This window comes from Ixodes scapularis, unplaced genomic scaffold (assembly GCF_016920785.2).
Source record: "Ixodes scapularis isolate PalLabHiFi unplaced genomic scaffold, ASM1692078v2 PGA_scaffold6__148_contigs__length_123643588, whole genome shotgun sequence".
In the NCBI taxonomy this organism is placed as follows: Eukaryota; Metazoa; Arthropoda; class Arachnida; order Ixodida; family Ixodidae; genus Ixodes; species Ixodes scapularis.
In genome coordinates, this window is record NW_024609881.1 from 18,573,029 (window position 1) to 18,599,233 (window position 26,205).

A 26,205-nucleotide genomic window follows, 5' to 3' on the forward strand; every position below is an offset into this window, starting at 1 on the left:
CCCGTCTGGCAACAAAAGCATGGTGGAAGCTGCGGTGCGCAACTTCGCAACTGCGAAATCGCACAAAGTTCGCACCGTGTGAATCAGGCTTCACGCTTTTCTCGAACGTGCTCTATCGAAAAAGATAAAAAAAACAAATCACTTTCGTTGAGTGCCTTAGGGTGGATTTCAGAGGCGGTCTTATATCAGAACTTCGTAACAAAAACTCAAGTGAGACCCTCTAAAGAACTTCCAAAGAGAAACGTTGACGGTCGTGGAAGGAGGAGCTAACGGACAGAGTGAAAATGTGAGCGTATCGGAGCACCACGGCAATGCGAACACTCATCTGTTTTATTGAGGATTTTACGAGCTTGGCCGCCTCCCTGTGCTCGATGCTTCGTTTTCTTTGCTCCTATTTCTTCTTCAATCAATCAATCAATCAATGTTTCTGTAAATGTTGGACCGCTAGAACACCAACAAACGATGAAGGGAAGCAACCTATCTTATCGTGCATTTGTCTAAATATTCGTTGCAAAAGTATTTAAGAAAAAAACACAGTACGCGAAGCGCGCAGTGAATTATGGGAACGTACTGTATGATCTTCCTTTCCCCTCAATGGCACCCCCATCACATGACACTGGGTAAAACGAGAGAGACAGAGAGAGAGAGGGTAAGAAAGTTGATCGCTTGCCCTCGTCCCCCCGCCAGCCAATCCTGCGTAATTTGTGTGCACGTATATTTTTCCTCGCCCCTACTGCGTACCTGTAGGGGGGCTGAACACTAGTAACGCCGTTTGCATAACCTTTCAAACCGTTTTCGGCATACATAGGTACATGCTGAATAAATAGACTACTATTATTGCTAGTAGTCGAAAATACGTGCGTTTCTCTCTTAGTTTTATTTAACGTCGACTGCAGAACATATGGTGCTGTCAGTCTGAAATATTTGGATGCTTCTAACGTTCATGCCGGGGAAACCGACATGCTTCCCTTACGTCAGCTTCATTACTAAATTCAGTTGACGGCGCCTTAATAACTGCAGCGGTAATTCTTTTTTTTTTTTTTTTTAAGACTCCCGACGTGCGGAGTTCGTGAGCAGGTGAACACAGAACTACTAAAGAAGATGGAAGAAATATTCTGGAATGATCATCCTTCTCTGTTGTCTCATCAGCGTCCTAGGCTTCATAAACGATCCGTGAGCCGGGAGGGTTATGCTGCACTCTGGAGTGGTATCGCCCGTCCGCCAGAAAGGTTGATGGATGCGGCCGGCCATACTTATACTCCTTGCTAAGTCTAGGCACGTCTTCACAGCCGCTGGAGGTTCGTGTTTCAGCTGGGGCTCCCACAAAGACGATAGGCTGCAAACCGAGTCAGTGCCGACTTTATTTTCCTGCAGTTTCAGAGATTCGCTAGTTCGCCAACGGTGCATTCCAAACCGAAACCTCGCCGCCCCTGTCTGTGGCCAAAAAGGTCTCATAATGCAACGCGCGCAGTGTTTTACGTGTAGGGATTTTAAAGCGTGAAATGCCTTTTGGCACTACCCGCAATTCCATGCTTTTGTCCGTCCGTCCGTCCACGCATTTCCCGCTACATTTTGCGTGGAAATTGATATCACGAGACCTATACTCGAATTCAGTATCCTCACTAAATGTAGCGGGAAAATTGATGTCACTTGGCCTGACGTCACGGGACATGCAGAAAAACTCAGTTTACTCGCTAGTTTAGCGGAACATTTGACGTCACGTGACCTATACACCAATTCAGTTTCCACGCTAAATTTGGCGGGAAAGTGGCGTCACCTTGAGGAAATGGGCGGCGCGTGACATATACGTCAACTAAGTTTCGACACTAACTTTAGCGAGAAAACTCACGTTCTTGTGCCGAAACATCAATTCAGTATCCTCACTAAATTTAGCGGGAAATCGACGTCACGTGACCCGTACACCAATTAAGTTCCTCGCTAAATTTGAATAAAAAATATACTTTTTTTTTTTTTTGACACCGATTTAGTTTTTTTGTAAGATTTAGCGGGCGAAATTGACGTCATGGAACTTATACAACCATTCCGTTTCGACGCTAAATTTAGCGGAAAAATATGCGTAACGTGGCACACCAATTCCCTAAAGTGCATTTTATGTATTATAGGAGTGTGAAAGTACAAATCGCTGCGAATTGTTTTCGGAAGCAGTCTATTATGCATACAGGGGTTGCTGAACGAATGCGAATTGATATATATGTTAACTTCTGAGCAGCAAATGAAGTTACCAAGGATCTTCATATGTTGATATACATATTATGTTCATACCCCTATGCTATGCGGAAAGCGAGTCGTCTGCTTCATGCGCAGGAGTTGCGTTAACGTCAGAACGGCGACGAGCTGTGATTGGCTTTGATTGGAAGGATAGTGGGCAGACCTCAATGCTCGATGCCTCGAGGCCTACCCATTATTATTTTTCAATCAGGCACTAAGTGCTCGGCGTCTCAGACGACTTGCTTTCCGCATAGTAAATGACAGCTTTAGAAACGCAGTGCGGGACGAATTCTGAGCATTTTATTGTCGATCCTCGTTCACTGCGATTGCGGTATTTACTGATAAGAAGGCCAGATACCGAATCACCAAGATGACAAAAGAAGTGGCATCCTGCATCTTCTAGGCTGCTAGCGACTTTCGTAATAGAGAAACAGTTGGAGTAGCAGTAGGTACAACAAAAGTCGTCGGTTGGTTACGTGAGGTCCGTCCGCCGGATGTAGACTGTTATATCAAACAATCAGGTAAATCGGTTTTAAGGCTGACACAGATTTCATGCACATCAACATAATATATTCCTAAAAGTTCCGCGGCAGTTCCTAAGCGGTTTAGTAAAGAAACGTTTAAGAAGTACAAGACGATGCAAAATGCTATGGGATTTGAATGACAATCCGTGCAATACATTCGGCAGCCTTTTTTTTTTTTTTTTTTTGGAAGCTGCAGTACGTTTGTTTTGTTTGTATTTTTCGCTTATTGTACTACATAGTTGATAATGTGTTTGTAATTGACGCAGTAGACTTTTCTCTTCACCTACCAAGCCGTGTAAGAGTGGTGTAGCATATTAGTAATGATAGGCAGTCATTCCCTTTCTATTCTGAGGGAACTGAGAAAGCACTTGTTTTGTTTTTTATTGACAATAAAACTGTCCCATAAACTGCGAGCATTTTTGATATTTTCAAAGAGTTCATAACCAACAACTGGTTTAGGCATTAAGAAGAAACCCTCGAAGGCTTGTCAATTTGCAAAAAATTGATTTCGTCGAGTGTTTGTTGGCAGCATGTATATACAAGATGGTTATCTCTGAACTTGATGGAGATTCGATTTTCCCAACAATGTAAAAGTTTCATTTTTACCTGGGCGGAAGCCGAGACGCTTTTTTTTTTTTACATAAACGTGCATTCTTTTTAATTTATTAAATTCTCGTTAAAGATCTAGTCAGTGCCAGTTTAAGAAATGCAGGTGAACGCTTGAATACGCTGACGTATACTTGCTCCGTGATTAAATCTTAGGTATTATGTGGTTCTCGTATACCGGTTTCCTCCTTCTGCTAAGCTATCCGCAACGAAGAGACCGCTACTGCCTTCACTGAAGAAACGTCCGGAGTTTTTAGCCGGCTGTGGAGAGCGTTTCGGGACGGCGGAAACGATTTACGAAGACTCCCTATTTTCGTCTAGCACCGTAATCTCCTTGTCTACGACACGATAAAAAGATTCCACGAACTCGGTGCTTCTTAAACTCTCAATGGGAGCGTTAAGTCTGTGCTCCGGAGCGCGAGAGTTTGGCGCGCCTTTCACTAAACGGACTGGAGTGCCACCGGAGACTGTCACTCGAGCGCGCTCTTCGTGCACCGAAAATTTCTCGGAGCGCGAGTGACTTCTTCGCGCTCTGTGACGTCACGTAAACAAACAAGATGGCTGCGCTGCTGTTGAGACCAGTTGAGACGAGAGGCGTAGCCGGACCGCTGCCCTTTTTCAGTTGATTAGTGCTTAATCCAGCAGGTAAAAACGATTTGATTTGAAAGTCAAAACAGCAATTAGCGTTTTGAAAAATGTTTGTTCGCGCATCTCGCCTGAAAAAGAAATTCGTCTATCAAACGGTAGCGTGCCGATAGCACAGCGACATAAAAGTTGTCGAGATGAGACATTTGGACCGCTCTGTCCCTTTTATAATGCTTAGCCCAACGAATAAAGATACTTCGATTTGAAAGCCGAAACATCGGTGAGCGTTGAGGAAAAGGTTTGTTTGTGCGTCTTGCCTGAAAACGAATTGATATGTCGAACAAGCGTGCCGATAGCTCGGCGACTTAAAAGTCGTCGAGCTATCGGCAACTTTTCAGTCGCCGAGGTTCGAGTCGCAAAAAGCTTAAAAACCGGTCTGGTCTCTCTTGGTCTTACTCGGTCGCAAGAGTGTGAACGGCGCTTAAAGGAGCGCCGACTTTACGCTCCAAATGACTATACTAACGAATGTGCATCGCAACCAAAAATAAACTTTTTTGCCCCCGGGTAGAGAAGCTTTTTTTATATGTTTATTTTCATACTGGAACTGAGCGGACGCGACTAGGCAATAAAAAGTAAATATTTAATGTCAGGGATGCACATATAAGAGGTCACGGAACGTCGGCCAAATTGTTTCTGTAAAAACTTCGCACCAAACAGAATGATGTTGTATTGGCTTCTACCATAGAAGTCATCTTGAGAAAATTTAAAAGCTTTCGGTATGACTAGATTAATAACTATGTTTAGTATGTAAAGGAGCACTTAATAAGTCTTGACATATGGTTTCGGTTATAAATTTGCTGGGCATTATCAAAGATCAACGAATCCCCGCACTTTACGAGGATATGAGGAACCCGCAATAGTTTAGAGCGTTGTACAGAAAAAGAGCTCAATTTTAATGTGTTTTTAGCTTTCAGTTTTCTATCAGAACGTAGGCGTACCTAAGCCAGCGGTCTTCCTCCCCGTGCTCAAAGAGCGCATATAACGTCCTGCGCCGCTACGTTGATTGCGATGCACTTCATTTTTGTAATTTGCGAATCGCGAGCCATATTTGATAAGTATAATTCCAAGATATTAAACACGATAAGATAGAAATTTAAAACGATCTCCGTTTTCCCAAAGGAAACATAATCATCACTTTTCCCAATCCTCCAAGAAATCGTCAGTGTGTGCGCGTAGGAAGATAATGTTCCGAAAAGAACGTCTCGTCCCGTGATGTCACGCGATGTGTCACGTGACAACACGTTATGCGTCACTTGTTTGACTTCTTTTGCTCACACAAACATATTTACAAAGATGTTCACTCAGTTTTAGAAAATGCACTGTTGAAATCACGGAATAAATCTCTTGTATGTGCGCGCCTCGGAACAATGTTCCGAAAGGAACGCCCTGCCGCTACAAGCTAATATGTCCATGTCTTCGACGTATTGTCTAAGTGTCTCGAGATGACCGTTGTCTAATCCCAAATCGGCTTTTAGCCTGAGTGCGCTTCGACATAGCGTGCGCCTTCGAGTGCAGTCGGGCGCCGCGGGCGGTCGTTATTGGAATTCCTGTCCGCTGACCAGTCAATAATCGTGGCGTGTTTTCTTCTCTGCTTGCTGCCGCAGATGAGCCAGCTCTCCCCTTCCGTGGCGGGGGAGTCCCGCCGACAGCTCGGAAGAGGAGACGACGCTCTATCTCCGTAAGTACAGGGTGCCCCGCCGGAACGCACCGAGGGATCCGGGCTTCGGAGCACAAGAAAAACAAGAGAAACAGGGAGGTGTCCCTCAGGAGAGAAATCGACCGTTGTGCCGCTGAAGGCAGGGCCATTGGCGCTGTCAGTTCGAGATGGAACTGCGCTCGTGGGCCATCATCGATCGCGATGGTCTCCCCTCTCACCCTCATTTTTTTACGTGTCGTGGTCAGATAAAATCGTACAACCTGTCATGGGCTGCGTCAACAAGAAAGTTGCAACGTTTGTAACCTTGTTGACGCGTACACTCAACGACACCGCTAACGCGAACATGGCATCGGCATTTTCTTCGCAGTTTACTTCTAAAAGGTATTGGCAGGCCCCACATTTAACGGCTTTTATTAGTTCCCCACGTGAGCTCTTTCTTCTGCAATACTTGTTTGGATAACAGCCCTTCAATTCTGAAGGTAAAAAACAAGCAAACAGCGATCGCTTCTTTTTACGAAAAGTATCTCGCAGTGTACAGTCTCTAACAGAAGAAAAGACCCATTTGCATGGACAGTTTATGCGGTGTTGCTGAGCACGCGTTGGCCGTAAGCACTTTATTATTAGGGAAAGCATAAAACAAAGGTTTCTTTATTTTTTGACTCCAGGAGACGTGGGACTGGCTAGACCGAATTCTGCAGAGCCACCTGAGACTGCATCGTCTAATGGGCCTTTTATATTGATGGAGACTGTACCAGCACCTCCTAGATCAAAAGGCCATAATGTTGAATTTCTTACCCCAACTAGTATCGGCCAGGGCGGGGGGCACAGATGCTGGGTCAGCCGGGAGTCGTGTCTTTGCCAACTGAATATGGACCCCAGCGGACGTTCACGCAAAATTTGCATACAACCTGTGCCTTACGCTGGGCTACGGTATGGGACGTAAGGAAGCCCAGCACAAAGGCCTTGTTTTCCAGGAGGTGTAAACAGCGGCGTAGAATTTCCATTTTCCTGTGGGAAGGGGGGGGGGGGGGGGGGGGAATGCTTCTCCGCGCACTTTTTTTTTTTTTTTTGACACCGGCAATTATTCGTAGAATATTTTAGGGGGTACATTATTTACCTTCGCGCCAGAACTGGAGGTTGAAGCTAACAAAAGCACGCTGGGATTCAATTTCCCATGTATTTTGTTAATATAGGCAACGTGGGCGTTATTTTGTTTACAGGCCACTACTAGAAGCTCGTTACATGGCACGTAAGGATCATGGCCGGGGGTACTCTGCCCACCCCGGATCTCATCAAGGGGGGGGGGGGGGGCACGAGCCCCATTGCCCCCCCTCCCCCCCGTAGTCTACGCCTATAGGTGTACACGTATCTTCCTTCACGATTTGTGTCAGTCACCAAAGGGTGACATCAATGAAAAAGTAATCAATAACCAAAGTTTGCAATATATTACTCCATATACCTGGGCGTTGGGTGAGTGCCACGGGTAACCCGAAAATTCCATTGCCACGCTCTGGCAATTTTCTCAAACGTGTTAATGTTGTCACTAGCCTTCGTAACCTACGATGACGTTTTTGTTTTGTTTTGATGTTGAATTGATTTTTCTCGAATGAAGCTCTCATTACTCTTGTCATATTATATATTTCGTACAGTATGTACCTTTCTAGAACATGTTAGCATAACATATGATTCATGTATCCGTATCTTTATGGTAAATACCAGTGTCGCACTTTGCAAGCTTGATTTCTGAGACATTTAAGGTGGTTTCGAAAATGTATGTATGCTTACATTTAACCATTTTCTCTTTCACACTTCCATTGTAAGTGAATTCTGTGCTTTGTGTAGCCTAGCGCATTGTGTAGTCTAGCATTTATAGCTTAGAATGCGTCTGCATCGGTAGGCACAAACAATTATTCCAATGAATGATTGAAGTGGGATATGTGTGCGGTGTCGTCAACATTTCCGTGCAGTGTGAATCGCTCTCGCTGTCTTGTCCTATTCTCTCGATCGCTTTGAAACTTGCTTCCTTGACCATTCGCCCTCACGTGGTTCGAGCGAGTCAGCATGTTGGTGATCCTGCTGAACTGCGTCACCCTGGGCATGTACCAGCCCTGTGCTGACAACGAGTGTCAGTCCGCCAGGTGTCGCCTGCTACAGGTAACGGGGTTTACGTAACACGGGTCTTGATTTTCAGCAATTTTAGCATGAACAGGCATAACCATGTCTCGTATATTAGGACATGCTTCCCTTTTGATTTTAAAGACACTCGGTAGCTGGTGCAAGCCGCCGTCCAATTTAAAGTGTTCTCCCCTATTAATGCATTCATCCAAGAACCTCAGACATCATTCTTGGAATAATGGCAGTGCTAACTGGGCAACGACGGTGCGAACGGAAAAAAAAGAGCTCATTCTTATTTCTGTGATGACGTCGCTTTAGCTATACTTTTTGGAAATTATATACAGCGTTTATATACAGCACGACGTTTCCTTTGTTTCTTTTATTCGGATGCATTCGGTCTTGTACTGCTTGTCGCAATAGCGAGCGAGCACATGGGTGCATAAACCACACGATCACTGGAATGGCACCACTAGCGTAACGTCGTAGAAGTTAATTTGTAGAAATTAACCGACAAAATCGCCCACCGTTCCTCACACAGAGATGAAAAGAGAGAGAAGGAAAACTTTATTCGAATCACACGTGTCCGCCCGGTGGGTACTACCTTAGAGCTGAGTGTCTCGCAGCCGCAAGCTAGCTGGGCGCTTCTTAGGCAATTAGTAATTCTAACAACAAACTAACAAGATTTGTAAAAAAAAAAAAAAATGACGCGCGAATATTTTTTATCGATTCTTCCTCGGCTTTTTCCGTGCCAAGGCTGATTGGTTCAGAGCTCTTATTATTATGTTTTCTTCGACAAAACCGTTTCTTCAACTGCCCAAGGCTATATAGTTGCCCGTGCGTCCAGGAGCTTTCATCTCCCGCAACGGCGAGACCGACTTTTAACATAACGTAGTTTTTCGGCGGGGTAACTTGCTGGAAAGGTAAGAAGCAAAACCTAGGCAGAAAAGCGAGACGTAAAAGCGTTACGAACGAGAAAACAATACACCATAGTTTCACCGTCAGGGCAGGGTGCCCTCGAGGGTGGCGCCTCACTCTCATTGGCTGAAGTGAGTGTTTACGTGACCATAGCGACGACCAATGGGGTCGCAACTCAAACGGTATAGCGTACTTCGAAGCATAACGGAAGAAGATTTGAAAGAGGAGAACCGACTGTGGTTTCCGGTATGCGGGCGACCAGATTACAATCACCATCCTATGCAGTACGCACTAGCTTCGGAAGTCAAGTTATGCTTCTCTCTGTACATAAACTTTTGCACTGAATTTTGCCGACCCTCGAAAAACGTATTGTCCGTATTAACATATTTTGTATTGTAAGGTTTAAATTACAGCTGCAAATTGCTTTTGAACAGAATTACTACACTGAGGGTTTGTTGTTACCAAGCGCAGAATCAGTAAAAGCTTGTCTATGTTTCCCACCAGCTGTACGAAGATTGGCCTAAACCCTGTTTATAATCCCAAAGAAGAAAACACTAGCGGGCACCGGTGTAACATCTCACCTCCAGTAGATATATTTGCTCTTTCGTAAAAAGCAACCAACCAGTGTGCGCCATTAATGCTCAGAAAATGCGCGGTTGTCACTTTAGCGAAAATTCTAACCCTGTACAACTTTATAGCTGCCGAAAGCCCTCTGGAGGACCGCGGTCGGCACCTCGCGGAACTTTAACGACATACTTATCGTTCTTTCCATCAGAGGAGAGGAGGGGGGGGGGGGATTTTCGATCTTGACAATGAATAAATAGAACCATCTATACTCATTTTGTTGTCTGTGGTAGGACAGGGAGCTAGCTGCGCCAGCCCTAAGTTATGAGGGTACACAGTCAAAAATAGGTTACTAAATATTAAGAGCAGCTTGCACAAATAACACGAAGCTGTAAAAGGAGATCGTTAAAAGTTAAGTGAAATTTCCAATAGAAGTGGCTTCAGCATTTATGGCCAGTGCGCAAAAGGTACAACGCAAGGCACTGTAAAACAAGCGAGCATTCTCGCTCCAAAGTGCTACTAACGTGGCTTTTTTTTTTTTTTTTTTCTTAGAAGTTGTTTATTAGGGCTGGGTTCTAAGCTGAGGGCTTTACTATATGTTGTAAAAACAAATATGATAACGAGCTAAATTTTCTTTAAAACAGATTCGGTCCCTCGGCGAGATTGGAACCACGGACGATTCGCTTAGTATTACAATAACGTCCTTGGTTAGCATGGTGATAGTTTGTATATGTGTACTTGTTTTGCCGCAAAGTACTTGTTTTGCCGCAACTCTCTATTCCTAGGCTTATCGAACTCGTATACTGGATCATACGCAACGCTTTAGGAAACTTTTGGAAATATTGCCCACTATATTGAAGGAGCACATAATTCCCGGGGATTTTAATAACGTAAAATTCATATGAGGTAGCAAAACAAAAGCAAAAATCTGTATTTCAAATAATATTTTTGTTTCTTAGGAACAAACACATTGACCACAGTAGTAGTTCTAAAAAGGTGCCATGAGATTAAATTAAACTCGTTTATTCGATGCAAGACATATTCAAGTTACAGAAAAAGCGGATGGACTCATAGCCAGTAAAGTAGTTTAGATTCATTAAAATAAGACATCTGAGGCTGAAAGTTGACGACATAGGTTGGCAAAGAACACAAATCTAAGTATTCTGACGCACTGGGCTCAGAGAACCTCAACTAATGTGTACGGACAGTATCAATGGTACGATAGAGGCGTTTGTAACACCATTGACACCACGTGGGCCTCCCGAAAAAAACGGGTCCCTATCGTTTCATCGAAACAAGTTTTGTGGGAACACGTTTCGTGGAAAACTTTTCATGAACAGATGTTTCATAAACGCACGGTTCGTCGACGCTGTCACTTTCGTGGAAGCTTGTTTCGTCGACACGTGCCCCTGCAACGTTTCGTCGACAACGTAACTCTCATTTTGCACTAAGCCACTAAAACCTATCGCGTGATTCACTGGGGAGCGCTTCCCTAAACTTAGTGTTCTCTTCTCCTCTTTCCCATAGTAAATCAAGCGAGACGCAAGAGTTGTGTCGCAAAAACAGCGGGGTTGTGTTCGACGAAACGATCTGTCGATGACACGTCGTTCGACGAACTGATTTCCATCACAAAAAAAACAACTAAAACGGAACGTCTCGCAATGTCAGTCACGTTTTCACGTTTTCTAATGGGACGTGCAGGTGTTCGACGACCTGATCTTCGCCTTCTTCGCGCTCGAGATGTGCATCAAGGTGCTCGCCATGGGCTTCATGGGCAAGAACGCTTACCTCGCCGAGGCCTGGAACCGCCTCGATTTCTTCATAGTCGTCGCCGGGTGAGACCTCCCGCCCTTCGCATCTCTTCACCGGAACGGCCTTGCTCGCAGCTCTGGCGCACGACTCGGCCAAAGCCTCGTAAAAAACAAGGCCGTTGTGCCAGATCTCATACGTCATCCACCGGAGGCCAGCGCGGTGCGTAGGTTGGACACGAGATCTGTGTCGGCGTTCGGCTCGGACTCGGGCCCTCGCCGATTGGACACGAGTCCCAGCCGAACGATGACGCAGAACTAGTGCCCAATCCGTGCCCCACGCTGACCTCCGGTAGCTGACGAATGTAGATTCAGTACTACGGCCTTGCTCTCTCTAGGAGGTGTGTATTAAAGCAGGAAACGCTTTCAACGCTATCCCCTATTTTCAAAATCTTGTCCATCCGTCCGTCCGTCCGCGCATTCTTCGATAAATTTACCAGGAAAAATTGTTGTCAAGTGGCTTGTACACAAATTCAGTTTTTCCGCTATATATATATATATATATATATATATATATATATATATATATATATATATATATATAGTCTATTTATTTACTTGTTTATTTATCTATTTAACCTGCCGGGCCCAGAAGGAAATTTCGCAAGAAATCGAGGCGTAGAAATATTTAAATGCTGACCAAAATATGTGCAAAAATGCGCATCAAGATACAGGGAGAAAAAAACACAGAAACATACATGCAAATATGCAGGCATTAAGATACTTATTCACTATCAACAAAAACCAAATGCACACCATTCGACGCGGGCAGCAGTGGGGGAAGTTGCCGAACACGCAGCCTCCAGAAGAGCATGTGACTCTCACTTTCCTGCATAACAGGGATACAGCCAAACAGGGGGGCGAACGTTAAAAGGGTCCCAGCCATTAACGAAGCTGACAATTATATTATACAAAAATATCAATCAGATCGCTTCTGCAGACGACAGGCTTCGCTCCATTGGGACAGGGGAAGGTTCTGTTTGGCGCGGCTTCAAAAGCTGATGACGTCGCTTCGCTCCATGGCACAGTTAATGCTTCCGCATTAAGAATGCGATGTGCTTCTGGGAATAATGAGTATGACGTTTTACATACTCCTGTTTTTCTGCTCAGGTCGTCTTTTTCAGATCTAATTATATTCTTATCTTCGTTCATTCGCTGCGATATTTCTATCCTTCGCCCCGATTGCCCGCCAGCGTGTCCTGCAAAAAAATGGAACTCACTTTTGTTTTGGTGCGTTTTTACCTAGAAAAAATAGTCTGATGTCGGAGCGAAGTTCAAAGACAAATTCAACGATACGGAGTTAAAATTACTATACCACAAAAGTGTTGGGGATGTTATTTATTTACTTTTTTTTTTTGTAAAGAGAAAAATATCAATCTTTGACAAAATTATTAGGATGCTGCACATGCTAAAGAATATCCACAGCAATGGTTACTCTCTTTCGACTCGGGATACGAGAGAAAGTAAAAAAATGTATATGCAAAAGCTGATGTGCTATATACAAGTTTATTGCGGTTGTAGACTTGTCTAAAAAATCTGGATACCCCCCTTCAACTTCGTGAAGTTTAAGAAACATTCTAGGATTGGGTTTCGTTGCTCACGGTATTGAGTCAAGTTTCGGGTGAAGATTACTATCAAAGATGCTCGTGTTAGATCATCAAAAAAGATCACGCGCTTGCACCTGTCAGGGTTTGAATAGAGAATACGATATGAAATATAGAAAACAGAGAATTTTAGATAAAAAATGCGCGTCAGTCCGCCAATCATTCAGTTTGCGTCTTACTCTTCTAAAGAAGCTAGGCTGTACAGGGATTTCATTGTGATACACTATTTGGGATTTAGCTGATAAAACAAAAACAAAAATTATATGCAAAAAAAAAAAGATGTGTACAAGGCCCGTACGCGGCTGCTTTGATTTTATATTTGCACTTTGGTTCCATAAGATTGTAAGGTAAGTTTTGCCTTTTTTACTTTTGCAGTTCTTTTTACTCACCCAGTATAGTGTGACCAGTTAGGTTCATTGGACAAGGCTAACCTTTTTTTTACTATCAACCCCACTAATCTATGAATTTAAAAAAATCATTCGGAGCTTGGAAATCGAGACGTCTTCTGTTTGTCCCCTCTTTTTAGCCTCCGTCTTGGATTTTAGAAATGTTTATCTTTAACCAGCTCGCCTGCCTTACTACGTTATCTTTAAGCTGAGGAACAATTCCAGACAACAAAAAGCTTGGTTGAGAAAACACAAAGTTTCATAACCTTGCTTTTGGTTATCCCGTTTGTTTACTCCGGTCTCCGTCTCGGGGTTACAAGTCAGATGTGTTTTGACCCATCACCATTGTTGTCATCATAATCATCATCACCAAATTCATCATCATCTCTTTATTTTGTGTTCCCATCAACTGCTAAATTCATAAATTATGACGCACAAAAAAAAAAATACGATTAACCTTTTGGCAACTTTGTCTCCGTTCCCATTTTGACTAAATCTTGACATGAAAGGTCTGACCCATGTGCTCCGGATCCTCTCTTCTCTGCAGGGCTTTGGAGTACGTCCTAGACGTGGGGAACATAAACCTTTCGGCAATTAGGACAATTAGGGTATTACGACCACTTAGGGCAATAAATAGGATACCAAGTGAGTATGCACTTTCGCTCGTTTCACTTTTGTTAGAATTGAGAAACGTTCGTACGAGTGACTTGTCCTGCAACCTTCCAAGATTTTGTTAAATTATTTTACAGGGTGATTAATTTAAATTTTAACAGACATTTTTAAGTGTGTGAAAGTTCGATGAGCCCTCTCTTCATGCATTTTTCGTTCTTGGCGGATATTAAATGATGGTATAAGTGTCATAGTAGGTTGACTAATTAACTAAATATGTTAATTAACTTTTTAATTATCGATTTTAGATTACTGCTGCATTTTGAACATGGACGTACATTACAATTAGAGGCAAGACCGACTGGATTCATTAAAATATATAATGTTTTTTTTTGTTTTAAATATTCATTCATAAACTTTCAAAAATTTGCGGCCGATTTAAAAATTGCAAGTAAAAAGCGCGCCCCAAGTTTCTAAGCGCCAGAATGACGCTTAAAAGAGTAACATTGCCGTTTTATTCGCATCGTCCCTTTTGTCGTCAACGTCCCCACCAAGGACACGCTGCCGATCTAGTGACGACATGATCGAAACGACAGCGTCACTTTTTAAGCGTAATTGTGAACAGGTTTTGTGACGCGCGTTTACCGCGCAATTTTATATATCTGGTTAAAAACGTTGAAATTTATAAAATATTATCTGAAAACCATGGCATTTCTGAAAATTACTTTAATTGGTTTCGCCTCTATTAACAATTGCCATCATTACTGCAATAGCAACATCTACCAACATCTAACAACCAGTTATTAAGAAGATAATTAACGGATTTCATGTAATTAGCCTACTTATTACAGCGATTATTCCCCTCATCGAATGTACGACGAGTCGGAAAAATACATGGTGAAAACGGCACTCACCTGACTTTTTTACATATTTTTTTTATTTTCTTCGAATTAAAACTTTACACCCTGAATAAATAATTTTCTGCGAGCCGTCCTTTGCAAAGCCCACAGGCCCCATGTTGTCCCTTGATAAGATTGGACAGTTTAATATGCGGGAAATGTGTATTGCTTTCTGAAGGGTAAATTTCTTTCTCTCCTTGTCATTATGGCGCCTGGAGCGCGTCTCCGAATGGTGTGTTTAGCGTCTTGGCCCGCCCATACATCTAAAGTGGTCCCGAAGTAGCAACAAATGACGTCACAGATACCGGTGTGTCATGCTGTCGGATGTCGCGATCCTTGTGGTAGGTTGTAGGAAATGCTGGCGAAAAGCACGAGCGAACACGAGTGTCGCTGTCGTCGCGGATTTCCAACTCTTGACCTCCGAAGCTTCCGTGGGCTGTCCCGCTGGATAAAGACCTGCAGCAGAGCAGGCGTCTGCCACGTCTACCACCACTGTTGTGACAACGTCAGGTTCGCGACCGGCTCCAGCACGACACCTCTACGACGTCACCGGACGGAAATTGTCACCGCAACATTTTTGGACACGGTAAACACACCAGTCAGAGACGTGTTCCAGACATCATACTTGCCCTAAATAAAGAATGGCCAAGACATAGATAACGAGGCTTTACGTCACATACTGGAGGACAACGTGGGACACCGAAGGAACGCAATTGTTTCATCATCGTTCGCCTGCGACATCGTGTTCTCCTCACCGATTGAATACGTTCGGCAGGATTTTGAGTGAGCAATGAGGTTCAGAAATCTTGTGTTAGCTGTGCCGCTATGAACGAGGCAATAATTTAACTACCAAACTGACGGAACTTATAAGTTTGCAAGGGGAAAGTAACGGTCCTTGCCGCCGAGGTTCCTCCTTTCATGTCATTGTGATTAGTGTCACAGGGACCGCATTTTCGCATTACTTTAGATACGCTGAACAGCTTCGAATGATTAGCGCTTGTGCTTGTTTTTCTTGTTTAATTAGAAGGTTTGTTTCGTGCAGAACAGTTTACTTATCTTTGTTTGGCGAGTCAAATTTTGGCGTCTTCCTTAGCAGAGCAACTGCAATCGGTCCGTTTACGCACTTTTAATTGCGGCGTTAATTTTTAAAAAATATACATCTGGTCAAGCATTGTACATAGTGCCCCGATGCAAGTTCCTAAAACAGGTCTCCTCCTGGTATCTTAACGGCGTCCTCAAACGTGATCCTTCAGTCTGATGACGCCATAGAAGCGCCATGATGTTGCCCGCCGCGGGCCTCGCGGTGGAACAGTAGAGGATACGGCCGACACGCCTGATCTGCCGCAGGTCGCTCTGCAGCTTGGAAGTCCACGGAAGCTTTAACAACGAGGAGTCGAGACGCCGCGATGATGGCGACATTCGCGTTCGCTGGTGCTTTTTGCCGAACCTTCTACGAGCAACAGCCAGGATCGCGACAACGGACAGCATGACACGCCGGCCCCTCTGACGTTCTTCGTTGCCACTTGGTACCGCTTTCGACGCGAGGACGGCATAAGAGGCTAAACACGTCGTCAGAGGCACACCCCAGGCACCGTAGTGCAACGTCCCCTAGATGACTTCTACAGAGAGGTGTCTCACTGTGCCACATGACCACGTAACCTTGCGTTACACACTCACGTTACAACTTAACGTCACACTGTCACGTGGTACCGTGATGGCGCAATGTCAAGTGGCAACTCAACGTCACGACGTAAGGAGCGCCTCGTTCTCGTGATCACGGGGTGGGTGTCACAAGAGGACCACCGTCCACTAACGTTTAGAAGTAAAATCTCGTAGGTCGAGCATTAGCAGCCCCTCAAGTCCGCATTCCGCGTAATTGGGGCCCCATGCGTAGGATCGAGGTGGTTAAATATTGGATCGATATGTGTATGGCCCAGATCGGTGGCGCACTAATCCAAACTGAGTACGTGAGGCATGCATTGTGATCTGCAGGTATGCGCATCCTGGTGATGCTGCTGCTGGACACCCTGCCCATGCTGGGCAACGTCCTGCTCCTGTGTTTTTTTGTCTTCTTCATCTTCGGCATCGTGGGCGTCCAACTGTGGGCGGGCCTGCTGCGACAGCGATGCTATCTGGTGTTGCCCGACGACAATGTGTCCATTCCAAGGTGAGCCCTCTCCAAGGATAAATGCTAATTTCTACCACTTATATAGGACGGTATACCTTGCGCCATCTAGCATCGACATGCTGGTGAAAGCCTTCGCGGATATACGGGGCATTTTCTCGCGGTCTTCATGAGCGCGTGTCAGAAGCCTCGGCGTCAAATGCCGTCGTGACAGTACGACGTTTCGACCTTAGGCAATACTTAAAACGGGTATTGCAACAGTTCGTTACTTGATTAAATAATGCTTTTAGTTATTCCTCGACCTTCATAACCTGTGAAACAAGCGTTGGGTTTTTTCTTCGCGCAATGAGTCGCTGAAAAGATGCGAGAAAAAGGAACAACGTTTAACCTCTCAACTCGAGGCCATCGCACGGCCAGAACAAGCGTCCACGTCATCAGGAGCCGATTAAGTGCCGCCAATGTTTCAAATAGCCGCGCTCTAGGGTTGGCAAAACACTGAGCGCGTGCTTCTTTCCACTCGTTATTAAAATTGAACTATTCTCGTCGTCGCAGCGGTAAGACAGAAGCCACTACCCGAATGCATGTCGAGGCATTGATTGTCACGAGACGAAATCGAATACCCCCCGCAGTTCTCGTGTCCAACGTTTGAGTCGCATTTAAATGTTGTTACAGCGGGGAATCGCAAAGCTTGATTACTGAATCCCAAGGATCGCATTGTTGGCGTTGTCCCCCTAACTTTGTCACCAAGTTTTGCGAAGGAGGGACTGGTAGGAAAGGCCCACTTTTATCCTTCGAAATTCCACCGCGACGAAGATGTTTATTGGTCAGTGGCATTGCGTTCGAGTGTTTTTGGGTTCCATCCAGTGCTGGAAAGCTTGTGCAAAGTGAGAAACATTCCTGCCCATTATCGTTGCACGGCCTCTTTCATCGCTCATAATTTAAACGAATGCCTCAGGTTGGCAAAAATCCACGATCACTACTATGCTACTAGAAGATAGGATACGCTTTTTTTTTCTTTTGTTTATTTGTAAAACCGTAGTTTTTTTGCGATATTTTTATATCAAATTTGATTTGGTAAAACATCGTAAGTAAAAAGTTCAATTAAGCAGACGAGCTCGATGATGAAAGCTAGACATGTTAAAACACAATACTGGTTTCGTCTGTTCCTTTTTTTTAGTTTTGATATGTCATGTCTTATTATTATGGGCACTTCAGTTTCCTGTACCTGCCCCTATATTGTTATAATGCAAGTCGTTCGTAATAACGAGACAAAATGCATTTTTCAACCAAGTTTCCCCCCGCATATGTTCTCTATAGAGCGGGTCGTCCACGTTAACGTGATTCCTATTAAAGTGACATCGCTGCATCGTAACACCTCCATAAAGTCAGTACTGGTTGGCTCTCGTGAAGAGAAGGCCAATATGTTAATCACTACTTTGGTTTGTGATTGGTTTTTGACCAATCCACTGTAATCAAAGCAAGCTGAAACTAACGCCGTCGGTATGACCGCGTGAGCGTTCCCGTCCTAGTCAGATACAAATTACATATTGTTATCGCCGTCGAGTTACAAAAATCCAACTGCCGCCGGGTCTCTAAAAGAAGAGAAAAATCATAGTAAGCCTAATTGGATGCGACCCAAATACGTCCGAACGCGACGCTCTCGCGCATCACCAACACCAAAAACATCTATAACTAAGCGCCTAATTCTTACCAATAAATGGGGAAAGAGTGTGTGTGTGTGTGTGGGGGGGGGGGGGGGGGGGAGGGAGGAAAGGAGGGAAGGAGGGAGGGGGGGCACGCTGTTTACGAGCATGGCGGAAGTGAAAATGTTTTTCGTGGTACCGCCCTATTGAGCAGGTTCCTCAGTACCAGACGCTATTCATCCCCATGCGTTCGCGGGCCTCGTTGGCTTCCTTTTTTCCTAATGAAAAGTTGCTCCCGCCCTGTCGTCTTTGTGACTTTATTGTCCTTATTTTGTTGCGCTGTTTAACCTTTTAAATTTGCGAAAATCGTCCGTAACCTTCGAACAAAAACACTGTACCTGCTGGCGATCGATCGACAAAAATAAAACTCGATTTTTCTGCTTGCATAGAAAAACTATGCATTGCAAATGCGTAGTTTATTTCGAATGTCAAATGTAAGTCGACTGTTTAAGAAAGCGACATTGCCTGGATAAAAAGATAAAAGGAAAAGACGCGATTTTTTTATGCGCCGAAGTGTACCTAATCCTAATTTCGTCAAAAACAAGAAGTTAGACTTTGGGCGCCCGTGGAATTTATTTCAGTAAGGCAAAATTGTCAGCACCAGCGAAAAAGGATTAAAAAGAAGAGAAACTGTTTTCGGGACCAACGTGGGGGTCCAGAGCGTTGGAGCAGTTATAATATTATTTATTATATGCCTTTGTTGAAAGGATTCTCCCTTATGCTCTGTCTGCTGTCTGCTGTCTGCCTAGGGCCCGCCGTCTACTACCTACTGTCGACTCTCTGCCTGTTGTCAAACTCTCTGAAAAAACTACTAAATTTACCTTTACTTTTCAAAGAAAAGTTCATTGGGAAGGCTTAATTTTTGGTCCAAAATATGATAATGGTAATAACGATAACGTTTATTTTTAGGTGCCCCAAAACGACCAAACGGCATTCTCTGGGGGGGTGCACCAACGCAGAAAGAAAGCAGAAAAAGCAATCAAGCACTAAATCTATTCACACACAAACCCAGTACTAAACGGAACTGAAAAATAAGTTATTTCATTTATTTTTCAGTTCTTGTTTTTGCGTACAATGATCGGTTCTTCGTGTTCTCTTCCGAATGGCCTACGTGTAGACGCGTTTTTTTTTTTTTTTCTTTTTTGTGAATGCAACTGCAGGGATATTAACAAAGAATGAGTAAAAACGCGGGAACGAGGATGTACGATTTTCGTAATTTTCACGAGACCGAAAAAGAAAAGCAGACAAACACCTAACGTCTACGCTGTTTGTCTCTTTATTCTTTTATTTCCCCAATATTGGACAAATTCGTTCAGTCATTGATCTAGGAACAATAAACTACAGGCAAAATATTGCCTGACCAACATTTTCGCCCTATTTTCGTGTCCAAAAGGCAATTATATTGCGTCAACATTGTTGCTTCCGTTTATGTGGCGACTCTCTCGGCCACACAAAATGCTCCGGGATTGTGAGGCAGCAGAACCGAAGATAATCATGCCGACCAACGGTTGATCAAAATAAACATTATGTTAATGTCAGCTCAGACTTCTTTTTCTCTATTTTTACGGACCGTTATTACGGAGGAACTCGGCCGTTCCTGTCGAAACTGTTTGGGTAGCAAGCTCCACCTTTCGGTATTGCAGTCACTGAGAGCCATCCCCCATGGTAGGGACATCTAGGGAAAGTCGAACGCGCCTAGAGAAACTCTAGGGGAAAGTCGGAGGAGCTATTTGAAGATATAGGGAACTTTGAAGGAAAGTTCCCGACGGTCGTTCTTTCGCGGTTGTTTCAACTCGCCGGTGCTCTGAATGCACCGTCGTTTGCGATCGATACAAACTTGAGATCGCTCGATGCCGTGGCAACCAGCTTCGGGCAAGAGGGACAGTGAGCGCCACGCCGAGTGAGGGAGACCACATGTTGCAACAAGAACGTTTCACGATTTCTGAGCGCCGACGCTAGTCGACAAACCGCTTCCTTTTTGGGTCTCCTGATAGACTGGGGCCTCCGTTTCTGGTGATTCTTTAAGTCACATGCCTATACTGTATGTGCTATACCGGGTGTTGCAGTGACGACTTTAGGAAATTCCCACCAATAAGTTGTTTGAGAACATAAATAAGCTATTTTAGCCGCGGTGGCGGAATAGCAGTAGCCGTTTGGAGAAATATACATTCTAGTTTAAAAAAAAAATTAACTCTGAAATATTATCAGAGTTTTTTTGTAAGTAGGAGTGATTGTGAACTTTTGTAAATTAATATTGAAAACATGGTATTCGCCGCCTGCTACTGCCCTACCAGTGGCATAACAACTACCTTCTTGGATTGCTGAGCAGGAATTTCTGATTTTATCACAAAAAATCTTTTTGATTTCATTTGCGGCGGTGAGGTGAATATTGTCATCATATTGAATATGATTTGGAAGTGTCTAAACTAAATGTTTTAATAAGGATGTATAATTAGAGGAACTTAATCAAACTGTTCCCTTAAAAGTGACTGAGCACACTCCAACTTTAATTTATCTGTTTCAACAAATATAAGCTCGGACCAAGTGAATGCAGGGGCATTTGCCTATAACTTAAGCGACAATCTACTAATATATATTTTGCCGAGAGGGCATGTAAAATATCTTATATTGAAGCCTGCACACTCAATACAAGAAATCACATAAACAATCCTGTCAGTCTTTTGTGATAAAATGCACTAACTACTTGGGAAAACGTACTTAACGCTCATGACGCAAATGATGTCTATATTGATTTTCTTGGTGCCTTAAGAACCATATATGCAGCTAGCTTTGCTTGTCTGCGCAATAGAAAAAGAAGGAAAAATCGTAAGCCGTAGGTTAACTCGAGCTTCTCGCAAGTACAGACAAAAAAATAAAGCAAGCTCTGCAGCCAGTCAGTTTATTGAAACTATAAGGACCAGAAAATATTACGTGAGTTTAAAACGGTTCGTAATAGTATAGATAAAGAACTAAAAAAAGCGAGACGCGATTACTTTGCAAACTAGTTCATTTCTGCGGCAAGGGTGTTCTGAGCTATAGAAAAAGGTTAAATGCCGCATTAAAGCATATTGTCTCCCCCACAATGACAACACGATAAATACGAATAATGGGGAATCATCTGGGAAAGAACTTGAAGATGCTTTCAATAAATATTCCCTTAGTATTGTCAAAAAAAATGTAAGAAATAATAATCTTACGAACAATCCATCCAACCGAAATTATCGTCTTCTTAACCCTGTAAAGGAAAATAAAGTTTGAACACAATCATAAATTTAAGCAACGGCACGGCTAAAGACGTTGATGCTTTTCAGATAAAACCAATTAAGCAGGCTGCAGATTCGCATGCCCTTTAGATTACGCTTTAACTTTTTGCCGTAGTCAAGCTCTTTTTCCTCTTAAACTGCAGTTTGCTCAACTTGCGGTGTTGCATAAAAAAGGCAATAAAACTGACATGGGCAACTACCGTCCCCTATCAATACTTCCACTTTTTTTTTTTCAAAAGCACTGGAAATAATCATTTTAAGCCGGTTTAGTGAATTTGAGCAGAAACATAACCCCGTAACTGAATCTCAGGGTGGTTTGCGTAAGGGGCTCGGCACAGAATCTGCTTTGCTCGCTCAGAAGAAACTAATCCTGACGGCACTTGAAGAATAAAAATTGGTTTGGGGTTTCTTCGTGGATTTAACTGAAGCATTCGGGGGGATCATGTAGATCACAAACTGTTGGTTGAAAAGCCTCAATGATATATACGGTTTCCGTGAAAAGGCTGCATGCTTGATCACGTCTTATCTACGCCATCGTATCCAAATAGTCCGTATATATGGATGATAACTTCTTCGATCTACTCCATGTTTCTCGCGGCGTACCACAGGGCACTATTTTGGGCCCTTTCTTCTTAATATTTATAAAAATGCCATTGCTTCAATTGGATCAAACGTTGAATTGATTACTTACGCCGGTAATACCACCATATTTATAACTGAAAATTTTTCAAATGAAATAGTCAATGAAGCCAACTAAACGTTGCAAACATTAGAGGAGTAAACATGTCAAAACAGCTCAAAAATAAATACAAACAAAACAGATTTCATAGCAAATACAAGAACGTTGTACTAAATTAGCAATTATTGATAAATTCGACTCCTATTGCACCTGTATCCAGTTTTCAAACAATAAGAGCTTTTTTTTTTCTTTTTTTGTTTATGAAACTTTGTCGTGTGATGCACATATTGATTCGCTAGCCGCAAAACTGCCCCAGATAGACTTCTCTATCGTAATCAAAATATGGTGACACGAAATATTATAATTTTAATTTACAACAGTTTATTTTAATTCAGGCTTAACTACTGTAATTTAGTCTGAACATCCACAACAAAAACAAAATCTACATAAAATTCATGCTCTGCAAAAACGGTTCCGAGTTGTAGAAATTGTTCCCTCCTTCCATCTTACTTTTAGAGATGAATTGTTCTTAAAATATAATGTATTACCAATCCCCGAAAATGTACGGCTATCGGCTTTGCAAGGCATTTAGACAGAAAGTGAAACTAAATCTTTGTTTAAGGAAAAAAAAAACTACCTAATTTGCAAAGTAAAACTACTTCCTACACAAGCACCACAGTGAACCTTGGAAGGTTAGAACTCATACAACAATATACGGGCAGCATATGCTAAAAAATCAACTGTTAGGATTATAAATGAATTAAATGCCGAAAATATCGACCTACCTAAGAGATATCACGTTCAAAACATAGCGTAGTTATTTCAGCCCCAAATCTATTTTTATTTTGCAAAAAAAAAAAAACTGCGTCGGATTAGTATTTTTTTGTGTTTTGTGCATATCCAGTCTCTTCTTCTTTTACTTGACTGTGCCTTATTAAGTATCTTTTGTGTGCGCGGTTTTCTGTACTCTAAAAAAAAGCCAGTGCGTCTACTTTCCCGCACAACACTCGGAAAGCCAATCACCGCAACTTACGGAGGCAGCTCAGCGAATAATGTTTCCGAAACATATGTTTAGACCAAAAACGGCAGTCTGAGTTGTGGCATTAAGCAGTGCAAAACGTCACGCTAGCCTTGCTTAATGTCACAACTCAGACTGCGTTTTTTGGTCTAAACATATGTTTCGGCAACGTCATTCGCTGAGCTGCCTCTGTTGGTTGCGGTCATTGGCTTTCCGAGTGTTGTGCAAAAAAATAAAAGCACGGGCTTTTTCTTTTTTTTTTTTAGGGAGATGCGTTTATCGTTGTTTCCTTTTCTATTTTATGTTTTATTCTGTTAATACTGGATATCGTATTGATTGTTGAATACCTTAGTGTTGCAGAAATACCAGTGTGAGGGACTGTGGCTTTGTCAAGCTGTCCTTGTGACAGCTCTTTCAGAAGCCTCTATCATGTGGGTTTTACTTGATTCAAAAATAAACATCAATCAATCAATCGATTCGCGAACAAACGGTCGGCAATGGCGCACGTCATAGATTGCAAAAACAGAAACAGAAAACAGAAATAGATGAATAAGTACCTAAACTTTACTAATACTACTTAAATGATGAAAATAACCAGATAGTTCTAATTAGAAACTTTTTTTTTTTTTGTGATTTTAGATTTTAGTTACCGCTCAAACACCGAGTATATGTACTATGGCATACTCACGTTGACGATGTCCGCTGCCAAAACCGTCACTGTCGTCGGTCTTTCACAATTGACCAAACACTCACTTTGACGTCCTGAGTAGGATTAACGATGCTTGTTCGAACGTATTTATCGACTAAAAAAGCTGCATCGTTATTTCTTCATAGACTTCACCCAATCGCAGGGGGACCAAGAAGGGGGGGAGGGGTGAGAAGGAGCGATAGAATTGATTCTGATTTTATCTACTTTCGCCGAATGAAATCGATGCACTGCCTATTTTGACGGCATAGCTACGAGGACGCCATGGATCCAAAATTTCACCGAAGTGTTATTATGCACGGCATCGAACTTGTCCCTCAAACCAAATCAGCCAGATTGAGAAGTCAAGGGAAGGAGCCGGTGAAAGGGTGCCAGTGAAACATCTAGTCGCCAACTGCGAATGTGTATCCTTCGCTATATCCTATGGAGTAAAAAAAAATCAAATTGTATGTAAACAAAATTGAAGTCAGGAGCCTCTGTGAGCGTTGATTGTGTAGTTTAGCGGGAAGCGGTGTACAGGACCTTAAGGATTTGACAAAGCAGGTGGAGAATGAAAAATACCATATTTTCCGGGCTATCAATGGACTATACATGTTTAAAAGTTGAAATTCTAGGGTGTGCGGACTATCTACGCGTGCGGACTATACAGTAATGTTGTCTTTCAAGATCGTTCATTATGACAAGACGTGACGGATTTTGTGAATGAAAGGGTATGTTATTGATGATTTATGTATAATACAAGCTTCTTTGTGGGCTAAGAAAGCAGACATATGTCTAGGTGTGTCATGTGCGCCAGGTGAGGACTATCCACCGGGTGAGGACTATCCACCGGGTGAGGACTATCCACCGGGTGAGGATTATAGTCCAGAAATTACGGTAAGAAGTGAGGAAAGAAATCAATGCGATATCTGAGAAAACGGGGAAATTAAAAAAAAGTCTGAGAAACTACAAATATTATATCACTGGTTGTAAACTGCCATATCTGTTTGCTTGAAAAACGCCTCAGCATCCTTTGAAACGTAATTGTACATATGGGTGTGAAAAATGCACATCTGATACATGGAGTCTCCCCAAATGCCGATATATTGTAAAAATAAACAAAAAATGAAATACGATTACAATTTTCTGTAATGCCGAATTAGAGCGCAGCTTTTGAGGCGGAAGGAAGGGTACGGAGGGGAGGGTATGCCCCTCCTCCCCCTCCGTACTCTCCCCTCCCCCTCCCCTGCTCCCCTCCCATTTAGCGGGGAATTTTTCCACTAAATTTACCGTAAAAAATGTTCTGCTAAAGCAAGCGGGGAAGTTTTTCCGCTAAATTTAGCGGAGAACGTTTTCCGCTGCGAGAGATTTTCCCATAATGAAACGCTCGGTCACGCCCGGTTATATTATCCCCACAACGCAACGCGCGCGGTTGCGCCGACGGCGACTGTGACGGCGACGACGCTCAAGCCGGAAACGGGCGCCTAAAAACCGCGTTCTAAAAAAAAAAAAAAAAAAAAACCGTCGTCAATTACAATTTAAGGCGCTTTTTCGCGAGTCCCTATATTTCTGGTTAGAGTGCCGCTTGAATGGACCCATCAGAGTGAGTCGTTAGTGGAAGTCCCGTGCTCTTACAAATCGGTTCCGACATAGACATTGACATCTTGCACGCACCCTGCTGCGAGCGTACGATTCGGGCAACGTCAGTCGAGCGAAGGGAGTTAATTCGCACGTTTTTTTTGGCTAACCGTAGTCAACTCGCGCGTCTCACGCCACTTGGCGTGCGAGCGAACCGTGCACCGCGCTTTCGCGCGGCCGCACAGAGACCGGAGAGATAATCGTATGTACTTCCATCTTCACGCCTGGGCACCGAGCCAGAAGCCCCGCACCGACATCGCAAACGGACGGGCAAAGCGTCCGCCCCGTGGACGGTGAACTCCCTCGATAATAGCTTTCTACAAGTAGCGACATTCTTTGAACCGACGACTGCATGACGGTGCAGCTTTTAGAAAGTGAACGGTAGAGGTCTGAACTGAATGACGACATTTGGTTCCAGCGGAATGTGCTTTGTCATTTGTACTGGTTGTCGCTACTTGTAAAAGAAGCATCGAGGGACTTTAGTGAACGGCACTACTTGGCACACTTGTCCGCAGCGGTCATGCCAGGGTTAA

General features: G+C 43.4%; 1 protein-coding gene across 1 annotated transcript in view; it reads left to right on the forward strand.

Moving 5' to 3' along the window:
* The first annotated feature begins 7,708 nt into the window (after positions 1-7,708).
* The window catches only part of LOC8040860 (voltage-dependent T-type calcium channel subunit alpha-1H), a 138,807-nt gene continuing 120,310 nt past the window's right edge, over positions 7,709-26,205 (forward strand). The window contains exons 1-4 of the mRNA XM_029978421.4: positions 7,709-7,815; positions 10,957-11,090; positions 13,601-13,698; positions 16,554-16,728. Of these exons, the coding sequence (XP_029834281.2) occupies positions 7,723-7,815; positions 10,957-11,090; positions 13,601-13,698; positions 16,554-16,728 (500 nt within the window). The 5' untranslated portion in view covers positions 7,709-7,722. The remainder of the gene's footprint in view (positions 7,816-10,956; positions 11,091-13,600; positions 13,699-16,553; positions 16,729-26,205) is intronic.